Source organism: Neopsephotus bourkii, unplaced genomic scaffold (genome assembly GCF_033783945.1).
Source record: "Neopsephotus bourkii isolate Nb327-2 ecotype Australia unplaced genomic scaffold, CSIRO-AGI_Nbou_v1 NB_1825, whole genome shotgun sequence".
Classification (NCBI taxonomy): domain Eukaryota; kingdom Metazoa; phylum Chordata; class Aves; order Psittaciformes; family Psittacidae; genus Neopsephotus; species Neopsephotus bourkii.
In genome coordinates this window covers 2870223-2887669 of record NW_026902298.1, presented here as the reverse complement: position 1 = coordinate 2887669, position 17447 = coordinate 2870223, and the positions used below count along the sequence as shown (strand labels likewise).

The 17447-nt window shown below is 38.7% G+C and overlaps 1 protein-coding gene across 22 annotated transcripts in view; it reads right to left on the bottom strand.

Annotated features, from left to right (window-relative positions):
- The window catches only part of DLG2 (discs large MAGUK scaffold protein 2), a 1002605-nt gene that overhangs the window by 735690 nt on the left and 249468 nt on the right, over window positions 1–17447 (bottom strand). The window contains exon 1 of one of the 22 annotated variants that reach the window (XM_061343353.1): window positions 2510–3144. The exons of 20 other annotated variants lie outside the window; for them this stretch is intronic. In XM_061343353.1, the coding sequence (XP_061199337.1) occupies window positions 2510–2629 (120 nt within the window). In that variant the 5' untranslated portion in view covers window positions 2630–3144. Of the gene's footprint in view, window positions 1–2509; window positions 3145–17447 lie in introns of those variants that run through there. One more of the 22 variants, XM_061343357.1, reaches the window with a different exon arrangement.

The window sequence follows — 17447 nt, the reverse complement described above, 5'->3', positions numbered from 1 at the left end:
CAGTACTATTCTTTAGTCAGCTGTAAAAATAGGCTTTGATTAAGAATGCATGGGGTGGACCTCTTTTTATAAGTCTGCATATGCCAACTGAGTTCACATGTGCAGTTTCAGACAGACTGGCAATCAAGAATTGAGTCCTACCTTGAACTTGAAAAATCTGCTTTCTCTAAAGCCATAAACTGCAGCTGCCATCAGTAACAGACCAAATTGCTTTTCTTTTTCACTTTCCAGGGCAAGCAAATCTATTTCCTGTTACAGCCTGTACTTATAGTTTAATTCTATCTTATGACTTAAAGACTAAAATATTTGAGAACTACTAAGATTTTTTCCAGCTATTAAAAGGAGAAAAATACAAAACTCAAAACAGATGTTTTATAATGTATTTCATTTATTTTGGCCACCCATAAAGTTGTAGCTGATGTTAGTGCCAACCAAGTTAAAAGCAACAGAGTTCTGCAGAAACACTATGCATGGGAGCACCCTTCAGTAAATTCCTATTTAAGTCATTTTCAATGTTAGGAAAACCAAACAGGAACTATTGAAGATGCAAGTGGTACTGCTGTACTTAGGTAGTTCCTGGGGCAATTTTCAAAGTTTGAGCAGCATTTTTATGTTATTGTAGCCCAACGCTTAGCTTGGAAAGCAGACGATCAAAGCATGCATTGAGAGTGGATGAGTTTGCCAAAATTAGAACTGAAGATAATATCCTCAGAACAATACCATGTAAATAACAGATACTTTATATCAGTCATTCCAGAGACACTTAACAGTTGAAGAAGTTCCAACACATTAAAACTATCTTATCCAAACAATTATCAGACTTGGGCTAGTGCAAACCTTTCACTTTTTTCTGTGTTTATGAATGGAAACAAAGACATTTCAAAAGTTGAACCTACAAGGCTCCTAACAGTTGCCGTGGTACTTACTGATAAGGTATCTTGTGGAAATTACAGTAAAAATAGTAATATTGACATTTCTCCTGCACCTATTCTTATTTAAACTGAGAAATCATTTCTCAGCAACAGACCCACTTTAGCAGACCAGCACAGTACTGCAGGGACAAAATGAGCAATAAAGAATGATTGGTCTCAAAACATTTTTTTATTGGCAATTTACTGTATAGAACTCAGGGTATATAATGTGGATATAACTTACTAATCTTCCAAAAAAATATATAGGGAAATTATAACTTATGTATTTAAGAAGACAGAACAGCATTAAAAGTTTTAGCTTGTATTTTTTGGCTTGTTGTCTACATATTCAAAGAAAATATATTTTTCACCTTCCTCCCCAGAAGTGGCATAGAAAGTGAACTGCAAAAGTTAATTAGAAAGTAATAAAATGTGGAAGCTTAGTAATTTAGTACAGCAAACAGCAGTACAGACTTTAACCACATAATAGGACAGGTTGTTAACATGTGAGCTTTTAATGCAAAATACTTTTTCAATCAAATAGCCACAAAATATTTTGCCCTAATAAATAAATATGAAGTTCAATATTACCAAACCAGGTGCAAATCCAGAGAACTCACTTTAATTCAGAGGCATGCTTAAGGCAGTTTGAAAGCCAAATATCCCTTACTATTATTTCTCCAGGTAAAACAGTTCTAATTATGATTCCCCGGCATTTACCAGTGCTTTTCTTCCCAGACAGACACACTCATTTGAACTTGAAAAAGTCAGAATGCCAAAAGCACCTCCCCAGTATGTTGACTAAGGACAGTAATTCATTTAAATTATGCAACTGGATTCCCACAGCTGGCCCACAGCTTGGCTTAGAGCTCAGTTCAGTGCCAATGATCCTGTCTGCTAATATTGTCCTACTTCCAGAGAACGTAATATATCCAGCAACTTATATTGAAGTTCTGACACTAATTAACAGAACAAGCAAACATTGACACGAGTGACAAATGCTGGTTAACAGTTACTGAGAGATCAGGGCTGCCAGCTGGCATTTTTCTATAGCGTTTTGCAGTAATATTCCTTTGTTTATTTCTTAGGACATAGCTTATAATTTGTTTGCATGCATTTTGTTTCAAGTTAGAAACAAATCAGTACAAAACCAACCCAGCTAACAGCAGCAAGATCCCCCGATTGTCAGACAAGTAATCAACAAGAAAGCATGCAAGCAGCATCACTTGGAGGATGCAAGGGGGACTAGAGTATAGGAATTCTTAACCTATACAAAGCTATGTAGCCTTGCACAAACAGCTTTTGGCATCTTGTTTCTGGCCTACCTGGACAGTAGCAAAACATGTTTATCAGATCATACAAGCCCAGAGCCCAAACTGCAAGCAGTTAAAAACTGAAGGTCACTAAACTGCAAAATTAAAACATGCTTCTATGCTTTAGCTATACAGACAACGATAAAACAAAGCCTCCACAACCACCTGTAATAATATGCAGGTTCAGCTAGCAATTCCAAAGTACTCAGCAACACAAGGTAGACATTTTCTGCAGCTGGTTTTACATGTACATTCCTGCCAAATTGTTGCCTCGTCCCCTCTTACCTTCACATTAGTCCGGAGTGCACAGTAACATGCAAAAAACATTGCAGTAAACAAGGAGCATATGGACCAGTATTCAGCGTCTCTGCTCTGCACAAACGGTACACACACGATCCCGAGCATGTGCTACTAAGGAGCATCCGTTCCCTCTGTCAGTTTGAAAATGCATTGATCTCTGTTTTTCTGACTACAAAAAGACATGTCTTGAAGGCACTGAGTGAAAGCTACATATCTCTTCATCGACTATATATAGAAATATGCCCAGTAATTTCAATTAGCAGAGAATTCGGCATCTGAAACTTGGACTTCAGTTGCTTTTCCTTCCAGCATTTTAAATTCAGGGGGGAAAGAGGAGGGGGAAATCACCCAGAGGGGAAAGGTGAGGAATTAAAATGTAAGCAGCGAGTTACTTATATTTCCCCCTGGCTTTGATGTTATTCTTTTCAATATTTTACAAATGTTACACAGGGGAAAATGAAGAGAGGTTTCTCTTCCAATTCTCAAATTTACTGTAGATTCTGCACTGTTTCTGTCTGCTCTTGTTAAAGATGCAGCATCCCTTTTAACAGAGACAACGTCATCAATCATGACAGATTCAACATGTTCTACTTACAAATACAGTCTCTGATTAAGGACAATGGCTGGCTGGCTTATTAACGTTTCCTCAAATGCAAGTTCAGTCCCTTGCGCTAATCTATTTTTAAATAAAAAGTCCCACCTACTCCTTCATTCTCATTTAATAAGAACGCAGCGGACTAGTTCTAAGGATCCTGAATTGCATTTTCCCCTAGCTCAGACACTGGACATTGTTTTCAAACTGTTTTCTTCCTCGCTGGGATTAGAAACATAGAGGAAAATTAAAACGAAAGCAGAAAAATCCTGGAGAAGGCTGTGCCCTCGGATTTGTAACTACATATTCTGAATTCAAAATGCTCAAACATCTTCCAGGAGGAGGGAACTCAGAACGTAGCCAGAAGGCAAAGCTTTAATTCAGAAGCACAAAAATAAGATCAAACTACTTCTTTCACTCCTGTCAACCACTGGGATCCTACAGATTAACTGATTGTTTACTAGACTGCAGGGACACAAAGTCAAAGACTCAACTCTTTGTTTACAGCACCGGGAAACACCGGTATCCACAGTGAATTGTGAAGCAGACTACAGGAATAAAACCAGAAAACAGCCTCCTTTTATTTTTTTTTCCACTGCAGCAGATACTGTGGGAGGCAAAGAGTGGAAAAGGCTTTACTACCTCCTCCTCTATCAGCACAGAGCAATTTGTGTAGGATAAGCATAACTTAATAGACATATCTGCAGTGACTTTTAGGATTTCTTTAAATAATGCTTTACGTAAACCCCCTTGGAAATCTGCAGGAATACTGAAGTGCTATCAAAGTCAGGGGTACCTTTCTGTGGGCAATGAGGTGAAGAAACTTAAACAGAAGGACGTGCATTTAAAGAAGAAAAAAGAGGGGGAGGGGGAAGAAGACAGCAGGGTTTTTTTCCAACATCTTCCTAAAGACAAGCTCTCAGAAACTGTCGTCAACTCCAAGTGAACAGCTATTTTTAGCCTGTCATTGTTTGTGCCTTTTTTTAGGAACGGAGAAGGCAGTCGTGTTTAAAGCTAGATATTGCTCTACAACGTATCCTAAGACAGCTACTTAATTTGATCCCCAGCTCCATCTGTCATACAAATCAAGTAATTACTAATCACAACCTGCTTTGGCAAAAGCAATGACATCCAGAACACAAGAGATGTACCCTGTTCTTAAATCTAATCCTGGAATTGTTTTTTAGTAATGAAACTGGGGTCTAGGTGCCATAGCTCATGAAGCTGGGATATCCCAAAGTTCTGATAGTTCAAACTTTGGCTGCAGCCATATGCATCAAATAAGGGAAAATATACTAACACGTTGCCCAGCAAAAGCATGGGAGAACTAATTGATGTATTTTTCTGACAATCCTGAAGTGAATAGAAAGGGAGCGGAATCATGGTTTGTTTTGCAGTACAGTACATTAACAATTAAAATTAAGCACCTTAGTCATTGAAAAAAATACCACAGATCTTGGGGAATTCTGATCCACTGGAGAGATGCAATTCAAAAAGCAGAGATGAATAGATGCACAGTCCTGAACAGTGAGGCAAAGCTCAGGCAAGCATGTAGCTGCATAAGAAAATCAAATTCAAATCTCCTTCCTGCCAAAGGAGTTGCACAAGGTTTCAGACCACAGAGTCTTTAAAACAACTTTCTTCTTCATGATCCTAAAAAGTTGGTGTTTTGGGGTTTAGGCAAACAAACTCAACATGGAGAAAATGGGGATCTCATTGAAAGAAAGCAGGGCTGCACAACTATATTATTCCCAAGTTATCACCTGTATAAAAGACTTCAGATTCATTTATGAAGACAAGAAGTAATGAAGTCCCAAAGTCTTCACCATGAAAAGTCTCCCATGACTGCTGAGTGTATAGGAGGAAAAATAATCTAGGGCATTACAGACCCTGACTCTCATAAACGCTGCAAGAGCAAAAAGAGAAGATTCCCATCCACGTGCCAGCTACCTCCTATAATAACCGTGGGGCATTTGAGAATTTGCTGGAAAATTGAAACGTCTGTACCAGCCAACAAGGTATTACTTTGACAGCAGAGCAACCTAACACATTTAACGGAGACTACTTCAGGTAATCTACACAAGCAGATCCCTGCAGGGCTTGATCACCTCTGCAAAACATTTCTTAGCATGACCATCCAATTGTTAAAGGCTGTGTTTTCATCAAGGACATACAAACAATATTTTACAACAACTAACAGTTACTCAAAAGCATCACATATTGGTGATATTCACGGTCTTTGATATGGAACTGATGAAAGAGTGAGGAAAAACCCTTGCTCGAGTCTGCCAGACATGCCAAAAATAGCAGAACATTTTAAGTGCTCTTAAACCGGACACCACAGGAAAGAACCCCACAGATGAAAGAAGTTACTGTAAAGAAAAATAGGTCAAATATAAAAACAGTAGAGAGGCAGTTGTCCAAAGGAGCATTCCAGACCCTCTATAAAAAGGCATACAACTTGTGACCTGAACATTCTTAGATGACAGAAACCACTGGAGCCACTATCTTGAGCTGTGAAATTTCATCATTTCTTTATCTTCCTGTGCTTTCAGAAGGGCTAAAGGGAGCGCTTGGAAGGAAACCCTGGTTGTCTGTAGAGGTTTGAAGAGAGCAGAGGGAAGGTGCTGCCCTGGAAGACCTTGATCTCAGGAGGTCCTCAGGGCAGTCTGCTTCAGAGGGGTGAGTGGGGACAGTCCTTTGCAGCATCTGTCACTGCCCAGAAGGAGCTAGTAGCAGCAATAGTAGTAACAGCAGTAGCAGTAGAAATGCCGTTGCCATCATATCCCAAAGCTGTGGTCAAGAACCCGGATTGTGCTACGGCATTATACAAGCACAAAGCAGACAGTACTAGGATAACCCTACCAGGGAACAATGAAACCATACTGAAGACTAATATTTTCATCCTCAGCAGCCCAACCACTTACAATTATTTTTCCCCAGACATCATGAAAAAAATGGCATTTTAAAAGAGAATAAGAATAAAAGCAATAGACTAATAATGCAGTGAAGAAAGCAACACTCTCCAGTGTTTGCCCTATGGCAGTGCAAGGTGCCCCTCTTCACTTAAGCACCACATTTGTGGGTAAATATTATAAATTGCTACTAAAAGTCTTGCTGCAATGAAACAGATTTTGTGATCACACTCTGAAGATTACAAGGAAAACAGAGATTATCCAGAAAAAAACAGAAAAGAGGGGGAAAGGGATGGAAAAGAAGGTGCATTGCTCTTTGAGTGGACTCCCATTCTTCAAAAGAAGGGAAAGTGGATGTCTGCAGGCAATTGGACAGAATGGTGGATGTCTGCAGGCAGTTGGACAGGATGGTGGAGGTTTTCACAGCCATCTGTAGGGTCTGGCCATGTAACTCTTAATAGTGTCAATATTGATAATCTGTGCCACTGACTTGAAGAAGCCCAGGGTGTAATTCTCCCTCTTTTTGTGCTAATGCTGAAGTACTGGCTTGTGCAGTCATGGCACTATGGCTACAGTCATGCTCCATCACACCGTGTCTTTGCAGAGTGCAGTGATACAACCTATATAGCACTCTAGTCCAAGATTGCTTACATGCCTCTGATTTCAGCACATGAGTTTTAAACTGGAGTGATTTTACTCCTTTCCCCATTTCTGAGATTCTTAAGTTGCCATAAAAATGTTACGCTACAGCTAATGCACAGCTACAGGAGGTTCGTTACACAGAAAATATCCATGTCAGAGGGGAGGATGCTGCAGGAAGCATTGGTCTGCTCTGCAGGTCTTGGGTGCTGTACAGTGTACAGTTTCGGAACATGTTGACTATTGAGACTAGATGAGTTTATGGGATATCTGGAAACAAATGCTGAAAAAAAGATCAGGAACAAAGCTGCAAGTGGCAAGAAGGCTTGTTTAAGCTTGACAATATAGCAAAGTCTAGTAAAACATAACAGAGGAACTAAAGCAGCAATTTGGGCTCAGCAAGTCTTAAAATTTACAGAAAGAGAAAAAAGAAAGATTGAAGAGATTATTTGCAAAATCTCATCTCCAGTATTGTAAACATCTTTGTCGGGAACATGGACAGTGGGATTGAGTGTGCCCTCACTAAGCTTGTCGGTGAGGCTAAGCTATGTGGTTCGGTTGATACGCTGGAGGGAAGGAATGCCATCCAGAGGGACTTCGACATGCTTGTGAGGTGGGCTGATGCCAACCTCATGAAGTTTAACCATGCCAAGTGCAAGTTCCTACGCCTGGGTGGGAGCAATCCCAGGCACAGCTACAGGCTGGGCAGAGAAGAGATTCAGAGCAGCCCTGCAGAGAAGGACTTGGGGGTGTTGGTGGATGAGAAAATGAACATGAGCCAGCTTCAGTGTGCACTTGCAGCCCAGAAAGCCAACCGTATCCTGGGCTGCATCAAAAGGAGTGTGACCAGCAGGTCGAAGGAGGTGATCCTGCCCCTCTACTCTGCTCTCGTGAGACGTCAGCTGGAGTATTGTGTGCAGTTCTGGTGTCCTCAACAGAAAAAGGATATGGAACTGTTGGAATAAGTCCAGAGGAGGCCACGAGGATGATCAGGGGACTAGAGCACCTCCCATATGAAGATAGGCTGAGAAAGCTGGGGCTGTTCAGCCTGGAGAAGGCTGCGTGGAGACCTCATAGCAGCCTTCCAGTATCTGAAGGGGGCCTATAGGGATGCTGGGGAGGGACTCTTCATTAGGGACTGTAGTGACAGGACAAGGGGTGATGGATTTAAACTTAAACAGGGGAAGTTTAGATTGGACATAGGGAAGAAGTTCTTTACTGTGAGGGTAGTGAGGCACTGGAATGGGCTGCCCAGGGAAGTTGTGAATGCCCCATCCATGGCGGTGTTCAAGGCCAGGGTGGACAGAGCCTTGGGTGAAATGGTCTAGTGTGAGGAGTCCCTGCCCATGGCAGGAGAGGTGAAACTAGATGATCTTAACGCCCTTTCCAACCCTAACCGTTCTATGAATCCATGAGTCTATCTCTCTGGCATCCTGGCATTCTGATCCAAAAGTTGCTATGTTGAATATTCTCCCTCATTTCCAGGCCAGTAAACAGACCTGCCCCAAGATGAATTAAGTTAATTCATTTTTTTCCTGAAAACATTGTTTCATTTTTCCACAACAATCTTGGTAATCCAATTGTCTGATTTTTTAGTATTTCATACTTTTCCTCCCAATATCCCAGCTCCCTGCTTTCTGTTCTGTGTGGCTGCACTGAGGAAGGTTTTGATCAGATACACGAGAAAACCACACAATTTACTTAGAAATCATTCTTTCTCAATATGAAATGTAAACATATCTTGTGACCCAAGCCATTGTGGTATTTCAAAGGCAAAACCATTTATAATAAGCAAATTAAAAGCAAAAACAGTCTGGCCAAATAATAAACAAAAAATGTGAACAATAGTTTGATCCTGTGAGTCTTGTCTGTGACTGAATTTCTCAGGACAGGTTTTGTCATTGCTTCAATGACCCTAAAACAAAATACTGCAAAACAAGGTACAGAGACCCAGAAAGAAGGAACTGGATAAAGAACCACAAAGCATCTTGTTACTTAAAGCCTCATTTTTACACGGCTGTACCTGTAACCTGTGGATCAAGTTCATCTTATGTGTCATGATATTAAATCGATTGAGATGTAACTCCATTATAACTTTCATTGAGAGACTCTGGATGTGAACACTTTTTCAGCTCTGAAGATCACCAGTGAATTTCCTGAATTTCACTCATATTGATGACTAACATGTTTCCATAATGTGCATTTCATTTTCTGACTATGAGAAGACAGCTGCCTTTCTTCTTGACCTGCATCTTCATCACGACACCTTCAAAAAGGTATTTCTATCCACAGTCATATTAAAGGCCACGAGAACGTAGAATCCTAGCAGATTATCTAATCTGCTTTCCTTGCTGAAGGAAGATTATACATAGAGTATTCTTGGCAAATGTTTGCTTAACCTGTCCTTCAAAATCTCTCATGGAGGAAGCAATCTTTGCTTTAGATGGTCCTTTATTCTTGTTATGGGAATGTTTCTGTGAAAATCAAGAAGATGGTTCACAACAAAATACCACCTTTTATCCAAATTAGATTAATTTAACAAAACAGCTCTTTTTGGAAATTTTCCTCTTCTGGGAGGTTATAATGATGGATAAATCAGCAGGAAAGACATGAGGCCCTAAACTTTATAGTTTTGAAGCACTGGAAGTGCAAATGCATGCTGAAGTTTGCCATCTGTGCTTGGTGCTTTTTATACTTTCACCTTTGTAGGGTGAGATTTTCACCTTAATAGCAGTGTGTAGACAGATTCCTATTTATTCTGCATTGTTTATATATACACACACATTCACACGTATACAGGGATATGCTCATATGCAAAGTGCATGTCTGTGAGACAGAATACAAAGAGCAAAATGAGAAAAGGAATATTTTCACTCTTGGTCCCTACAGAAGCCAATATATGATGTGGTTGAGCCTTTCTGATATACATTGCCTGCCATTCAGCTCAGACAGATGTCGAGCTCAACACAAGGCAAAAAGCTAGACAATTAGAAGCCTATGTTTGTTTTCCTCCAGAACACCTTTCACCATGATTGTTTGAAAAACTTGGGGAAAATTAACCTTGGGGAAAGTGATGTCTATCTCTTAATGATTTGCCATTGCTCCCCAATTATGAATTAATGTTTTACTTTTATAATTTATGAACCATAATTTATGAACTAAGCTAATTCATTTAAGCATAAAATCCACATTTCCATGGTAACAGCATGAATGAAGAAGGAATGAACTTCCAAAGTTCAACTGCATTTATTACAGTACTTAAAAATAAACCTCCATCAATTTTCACCAAGGAAATTGCTGTAGTCTCTTCATATGGGAAAAAAAAAATAAAGCTCTTACTGTAAATTTGTACAAGAATAACTTGGTTTTGCATTATACTTGATAAAGACCTGTATGTGTCAAAACATGTAGGATCTTTTTTGTATTGCAATTGTAGTTGAGGAAACTATTTAAGGGGAACCTATTGTTAGACTGAGAAATAGGATTTAAATTTGCTCAACAGTGGAAGTAGCCTATGTTTTCATGAAAACACAGGTTTCAGCTTTTTTTTCTTTATGTAGTCAGTATTTTCATTAAACAAGCTTAGTGTCAGGTTTTACAATAGAGGGTATAATGATGGATATTCATTGGCCATGCTCTAACTATTCCTTTTCATTCAATTGAGAAGTTGTTAGTTTAATTTGTTAACAAACCTCAGCTAGAAATCAGGTCAATGAAATAAATATCTCATTTTGAAACTATTTTTAAATTTAGCCTGTTTTTAAAGAGTTATTTCAAACCTGAACAGCATTTGAGAGCAAAGGATAATAAACGAAACTATTTACAAGGAAATTAGTATATCTTCTATGTTTAAATTGTTTCAAACCAAGAATCAAGATATTTTTAGAAGCCTTATGGGTAAAAAGCAAATTATTGGGCTCAGTAAAGAATAAACAGGTAATCTAATTATTTTAATAATGTAATAAATAATTTATTTTCTTTCTTAAAAAAATATATGTATATTACAAAAATAAAGGAGGAAAAATATCTCTTAATGGAGAGAACTGTGTTTGAAATACAGCCAAATAAACCAAAATAATGTACCTCTACATGTGAAAGAGCTTTGCTCAGAGAGCTTTGCTCAGAGCTTTTACAAACACGGTTTCCCAATTTTTCTATGGATTTAAAAAAAAAATAATAAAAAAATGTATGGTTAAATCAGGCATCCACATTCCTTATGTAGAACTATACACCTAATGCTATAAAAGTCCTTGTCAGCAACAGCGAGAAAGCTGGTGATGCATGCTATGTCTGTATCTCCTTTGGGACATGTGACTCTCAACATCTGAAGACATCTGGCCAACCTAACATTTCCCTCTAGTATCATTCAACTCAATAATCCCAGACTAAGAATTCAAAAACTTATCCTATCAGAAGCAATAAAGTCAGCAAAGAACTTCCATGACTGACTGGACACTTCTGTAGTGTTTTACCAACGATTTCATTCCTTACATCAGCTCTTTGACATGAAGTAAAAATCTTTTCAGCTGTAATATTTTCAGTTGCACATATGTAAGTCCAAGGGAATTGATGAGATGCATCCCATAGTCATGAGGGAACTGGCAGATGTAGCTAATAAGCCACTTTCCATCATATTTAAAGTCACAGCAGTGAGGCAAAGTACACAGAGACTTGCAAAAGGGGAAATATCCTTTTATTCTTTAAAAAAGAACAAAAAGGAGGACCCTGTGAACTACCAACCAGTCAGACTCACCTCTATACCTGGTAAGATCATGGAACAGAAGCTCCTACAAGCAATGTCAAGTCATATGTATGGCAGGGAATCTAATTAGACAGACAACATGGCTTCACAACAGGCATATCATCCCTAAGTAATCTGCCGGCCTTATACAGTGAATCTGTGGAGTGACCATGTTGCTGGATAAGAGAAGAAAAAGTGTTTTCATCTACCTTAACTTCAGTCAGACTTTTGATACAACCACACACAACTTTCTTGTCAATTGAAGAGATAGCCCTGTCCAACCTGGCCTTGAACACTGCCAGGGATGGGGCAGCCACAGCTTCTCTGGGCACCCTGTGCCAGCGCCTCAGCACCCTCACAGTAAAAGATTTTTTCCTTATATCCAACCTAAATCTCCCCTATTTAAGTTTGAACCTATTACTCCTTGTTCTACAACTGCAGTCCCTAATGAAGAGTCTCTTTCTATGTGTGTATAGTAATCAACTTTTTGGAACCACTGGGAGGTTAATTTTCACATATATATAACCACAATGAGAAGATCCCTGCTCACTCTTCTTCCATCCCACCTTTCTGCTACATATCTCTATGCCTCCTACATACCAATTGAAATATTATTTCTAGAGTGCTAAAACAAGGTGAATGATAGCTTTTCTCAAACAGGATTCCTAAAGAAGAACTACTTCTGAGCAGCAAGTGGAAAAAATCTACATCCTTGAAATCATGCCCAGCTAATCACACAACAGTTTTGAATCTACCGTTGCTTTTGAGAATTTCACCACAAGTTGCTGTTGAGAACACTTAATGGAATCATGAAAAAGAAAGATGATTTTTATATTTTCCACTGTGTAGTGATGCCCAACACATACTGACTGAAATACTATTGTCATAATTTTGCTGTTCTGGGTTCAAGAAATACTCAAATGTTGTACTTAAAGCATAATTATTTCTTTCTGGAAATAGACTCTTCAGCGACTTAAACTGTGGGGAATTTGTCACACAAAGTCAAAATTTTCAAATGACTTTAAGAGCTTTTTCAATTTAATCCATTAAAGATGTTTTGTTTCCACAAAGAAAAAAATGCTGACTTTATGGAAAATAAAATATAGAAAGTTAACATGAAATACTAGCTTAGTATTATAAAGAAATGTAGGTGACAGCACCGAAACAGAGGATTTCAGTATTACCAAAATTAGTCTAGAAAGTCAAAATTATTCACTTCAACTTTTTATCACTGAAAATTTTATCTCAACCTGCAAAATATATTCAACAAGTTATGTCTGCACAGAAACCGTTTATACTGATCGTATCTAAGCAATTCTATTATTTCCCAGCAGTTGAAGAACAATTTTGTACTGATATTTAATCAGTTCTATTACTTCAAAGCAGTTAGGTTTCCTTTAAAAAAAAAACATGCCTTGTACATTTCTTCCAGAGATGTCCTCTTCTCATTTCAATGTTCCCTTTAGTCACATGCAGTGAAGATCAGATAAATTCAGAGAACATCTTCCATTGAAATACTCTTATAAAATGCAAATTACTGGTATAATCCGATGACATTTCACAAGTTAACTGACTTTAGCACTGCTTTCTCTGCAGCCATTTCTAAAAGCTAAAAATCTCTGGCAATCTTTCTGGCTATGGGGCTGTCTATAAACATTTTATTACTACTTCTATATGCAAAATTATTCTCAGTGTAGTACACAGGGTCAGTATCTCTTTTGCATGAGGACAAGACTGAATGAGACATGCATGTCAACAGAATATCAATTGACTAGAGCTGTATTTATCTGAGAGGAACATTTTCTGTTCCCATAATACTTTACTTAATAGTTTTAGAAATAGCACTCCTCTTGACCCAAAGAAGTTATAGCATGCCCCATTTCACACATTAACCAAAAATAACATCAAATCTCTTAAGGAAAACAAAGCCAGCCAGATTCTACTGCTAATTGCAATACAAGTCTTTAATTCAAAAAAGGACCATAGAGATCTACAGTCATAAAATATATCTGCCCCAAACAATAAATAAAATCAGAGTAAAATAGGATATACGCTAAGTGAAAATCTACCTCTACTAAAGCCAATACTAAAAAAAAAATAATCTTATTTATTTCAAAGAACATTGCTGATGTTCCTTAAGGTATAAAATAAACATTAATGCACATGCCATGATAGTGAGTTTGTATGTAAACCTCAAATATAAAAAGTTGGTGCTCCTTCACATTGTTTTGGCAGATTATGAGCTCTAGTTTAACATTCTACAACAGCAGAGGGTATCTACAGCAGTCTGAGGGTATCCTTTTGTATCCCCTTCAAAGGGGACTCAGCATAGTGAAATATGCTTTAGAAGGCACTTGTGAATATTTATCCAGTCACAATGGCTGGGACACTGGATACAGTGTAAGGGCATCATGCAATTATCAGATGGCATTCTGAACACTAGAATACTGTAATCTGAACAATTTCATATAATTTCACAGGTCTTGGGTACCATTAATCCAAGTATGGTTTCCTGATCTGGCTCCTACAATGAGTTCACTCCCATGAACACTACAGAAAGGGTGGAGTGTATATATGAACTAGTAGTGATTGATCACTGAAAGTGACTGAAAGTCAGGGAGTTTAGTCTTGATTTAGATAACAGAAATATTATGTGGGTATCTAGTGGAAGTACATTTGAAGGGCAGGAGATATTCCTGCCTATATTTATCAATCAGAATCAAGGCAAGGCCACTAAGAGCTGTTAGTGACTCAGCAAGACAAATCAAACTGGGCTATAAAAAGACTTTCACAAGGGAGGAGGATAGGAGGATCTGTAGTGACAGGTGACTCATCTAGAAGTAAGAAGAATGAGATTGGGTTAGTCTTCTGCGAGCTGGAGAGATGCAGCTGTTGACTGAGTCTTAAGACAGAGAGGAGTAAGGGGAATAAATAAATAAGATAAACATACATCATAGCACAGGCTTTTTTACATCCTCCACCAAACCAACACAGGAATGTAGCTCATCTCCCCACCCATGATAACTCTTGGTCCTTCACAAAACCTGTGATGTAATAAGGTAATGAGAATTAAATTTCATGGTTAACAGTGTGCATATGTGCATGCACAAGTTTATCCTTTGCAATGATAAGAATGTCTCTCTCTAAATATTCGCTCAGAAGTCTCCTTATTAATGGATGCTGCTGCTATATACAACGCTCTTGAAATACAAGCCAGACCACAAAATGCACTAAATGGGGAGTTGATTGCTGCCTGCTCATTTCAGTGAAGTTCTGTCCAGGAAGTCAGAGTAGATGATAGCCCAAGCCTTCTGGCCCAAATCCAGACGTACCTCTTTGCTAATTCACACACACAAAAAAGAACAAGACTGGAACAATCTGGAAAAGCTTGCAATTCCCCAGTTGTTACTGCCTGTAACAGAAAGCTGTCATTTCATACTTTTGCTTTGCATTGTTCTCTGCTTCTTGCCCTATGTTTGCTATAAATAGTGACATTTCATGCCAATTTATGAGATGGATTTCTGTAAGAGATGCAGAAATTCTGAAGCTATAACTGAAGCTGTTAAAACTCAAAATTAAGCTATGCAATGCTCAGAAATGGTGGCCATCTGCTATAATTAAAACTTTTAAACATATCTCAGTACTTCTGATACATTATTTTTCTCTGTCATTTGACAGCCCTCAGCACTGAAATAGCTTCTTGAATATTTTAGAATCAACATTACAGTGCCATCACTTTGGTGAAAGAATTAGAATTAATTTTTCACAACTGCATAATTTCAGGACATTGTGAAACAACTTCAGTGGGTTTCTTTAAGCAGCACTGTCTCAGTATCATATTGAACAGTAGTGTCTATGGCAACATGTTCCTATTGTCATAGGTCTCATACATCTACCAGCATCTCTATTGCCTTTTTTTAGATAGTTAACTCAGAATTCCACCCTAATTGTTAAAATCAGAATGAAAATTGAAGTTCATGCATAAAGCACCTTCCGCCTATATACTGTCCTATACAGCTTGAATGGGCGAAACTTCTTTTTGATGAACAGAGCTGGGAGACTTTTGAGACCAAAAAAGATCACAATTTACTTTTTATTTCCTGACTTCTGCTACCACAAAAAAGATCCATTTATTCATTATTTCATTATTGCATAGAAAATAATGTAAATCAGAAAGCTATTTCTTTACACTAGAAGGAAAACTGATAGTAGTCAGAGCCTGAATGAGAGCCAGGGCTCTCAGGATCTCTCTTTCACCTTACCAGGTATGGTAAATAGGTCTACCCCTCTGTTTATTCATCGACAAACTGGAATTTAGTGTATCATTCCCCATAATCATGTTCAAAATGTCAATGTTCTTATTACAACTCCCAGTCTTTGCTGCTCTGCAACTACACTGCAATTGCATTTTACCTTTCAGTAAGGAGACACTTCAGACTGAAAAGCTTTGAATGACAAATATAAGAAACAGCAGTTAACATTTTCAAGTCATTTTTACAGATTGATTTGAAATATTTGATTTCCTAAATCTGAGCAAACACATCTCATTGAATCTTTGTGTTCTACCACCTACAGCATTTCCTGAAGCATTTTTTTCCTCTTTGAAAGCATTTATTTGTACCTTCTTTTATCACAAGCGGCAAGCTTGATTTCAAGACTGGGACTCAATCTTTCTCACAACCCTTCCCAGCATATATTGAAGACATCTTCAAGTTGGCACCCCACATTTCTAGGAAAAAAAACCCAATTGCTAAAGCATTTAGCACTGTTATGTTCCTAGGAAAATACAAAAATTAATGAGATGTCATTTATTGTAATTTCTCTGGATTTTCCACTAGAATAAGCCTTCAACATACTTCCATCTTTGTTCAAATAACATCTGAACTGATGTGTTAATGCTTTCCTGGTATGTGGTTTTACATTCTGTTGAGCCATAGTCATCGAAGATAGCTATGCAGCACCAAGAGCAGCCAGCAGTCTTCATCTTGCCTATAGAATCACAGAATCATAGAATAGTTAGGGCTGGAAAGGACCTTAAGATCATCAAGTTCCAACCCCCCTGCCATGGGCAGGGACACCTCACTCTAAACCATCTCACCCAAGGCCTCGTCCAACCTGGCCTTGAACACTGCCAGGGATGGAGCATTCACAGCCTCCCTGGGCAACCCATTCCAGTGCCTCACCACCCTAACAGGAAAGAATTTCCTCCTTATATCCAGTCTAAACTTACCCTGTTTAAGTTTTAACCCATTACCCCTTGTCCTGTCACTACAGTCCCTAATGAAGAGTCTGTCCCCAGCATCCCTATGGGTCCCCTTCAGGTACTGGAAGGCTGCTATGAGGTCTCCAAGCAGTCTTCTCTTCTCCAGGCTGAACAGCCCCAACTTTCTCAGCCTATCTTCATACAGGAGGTGCTCCAGTCCCCTGATCATCCTCGTGGCCTCCTCTGGACTTGTTCCAACAGTTCCATGTCCTTTTTATGTTGAGGACACCAGAATTGCACACAATACTCCAAGTGAGGTCTCACGAGAGCAGAATAAAGGGGCAGGATCACCTCCTTCGACCTGCTGGTCACACTCCTTTTGATGCAGCCCTGGATATGGTTGGCTTTCTGGGCTGCAACCTCTCGCTGCTTTACTCCTCCTTATTTTACTATAATATTTTAGGTATAGTATTTTACTATATTTTCTCCAGCTACTCCACAGAAAACCAGTTCAAGGTGAAAAGCATCAGAGGGGAAGTAAATTTATACCCCCTGGCCAAATTTTCTGAAGAAGCCTCTGACAGGTTTATGCCTGAAACGTAATACAGAGCTATGTATGTAACGTCAGAAGGTCCAGCTGCAGAAAAAGGACACAGAAAGAAGATAGTAAAGAACTATTTCTTTAATTCCAAGAAATAAAGAGACTGCATGTGTAAAATCTTAGTGGATCACTAGTTGCTCACTGCCTTTTGCAACTCAGAAGTTCACTGGTTTGGGCAATAGCTCATGGCTCTCAAGACTTAGTTTAACTCCCTGCTTTGCCACAGGCACAC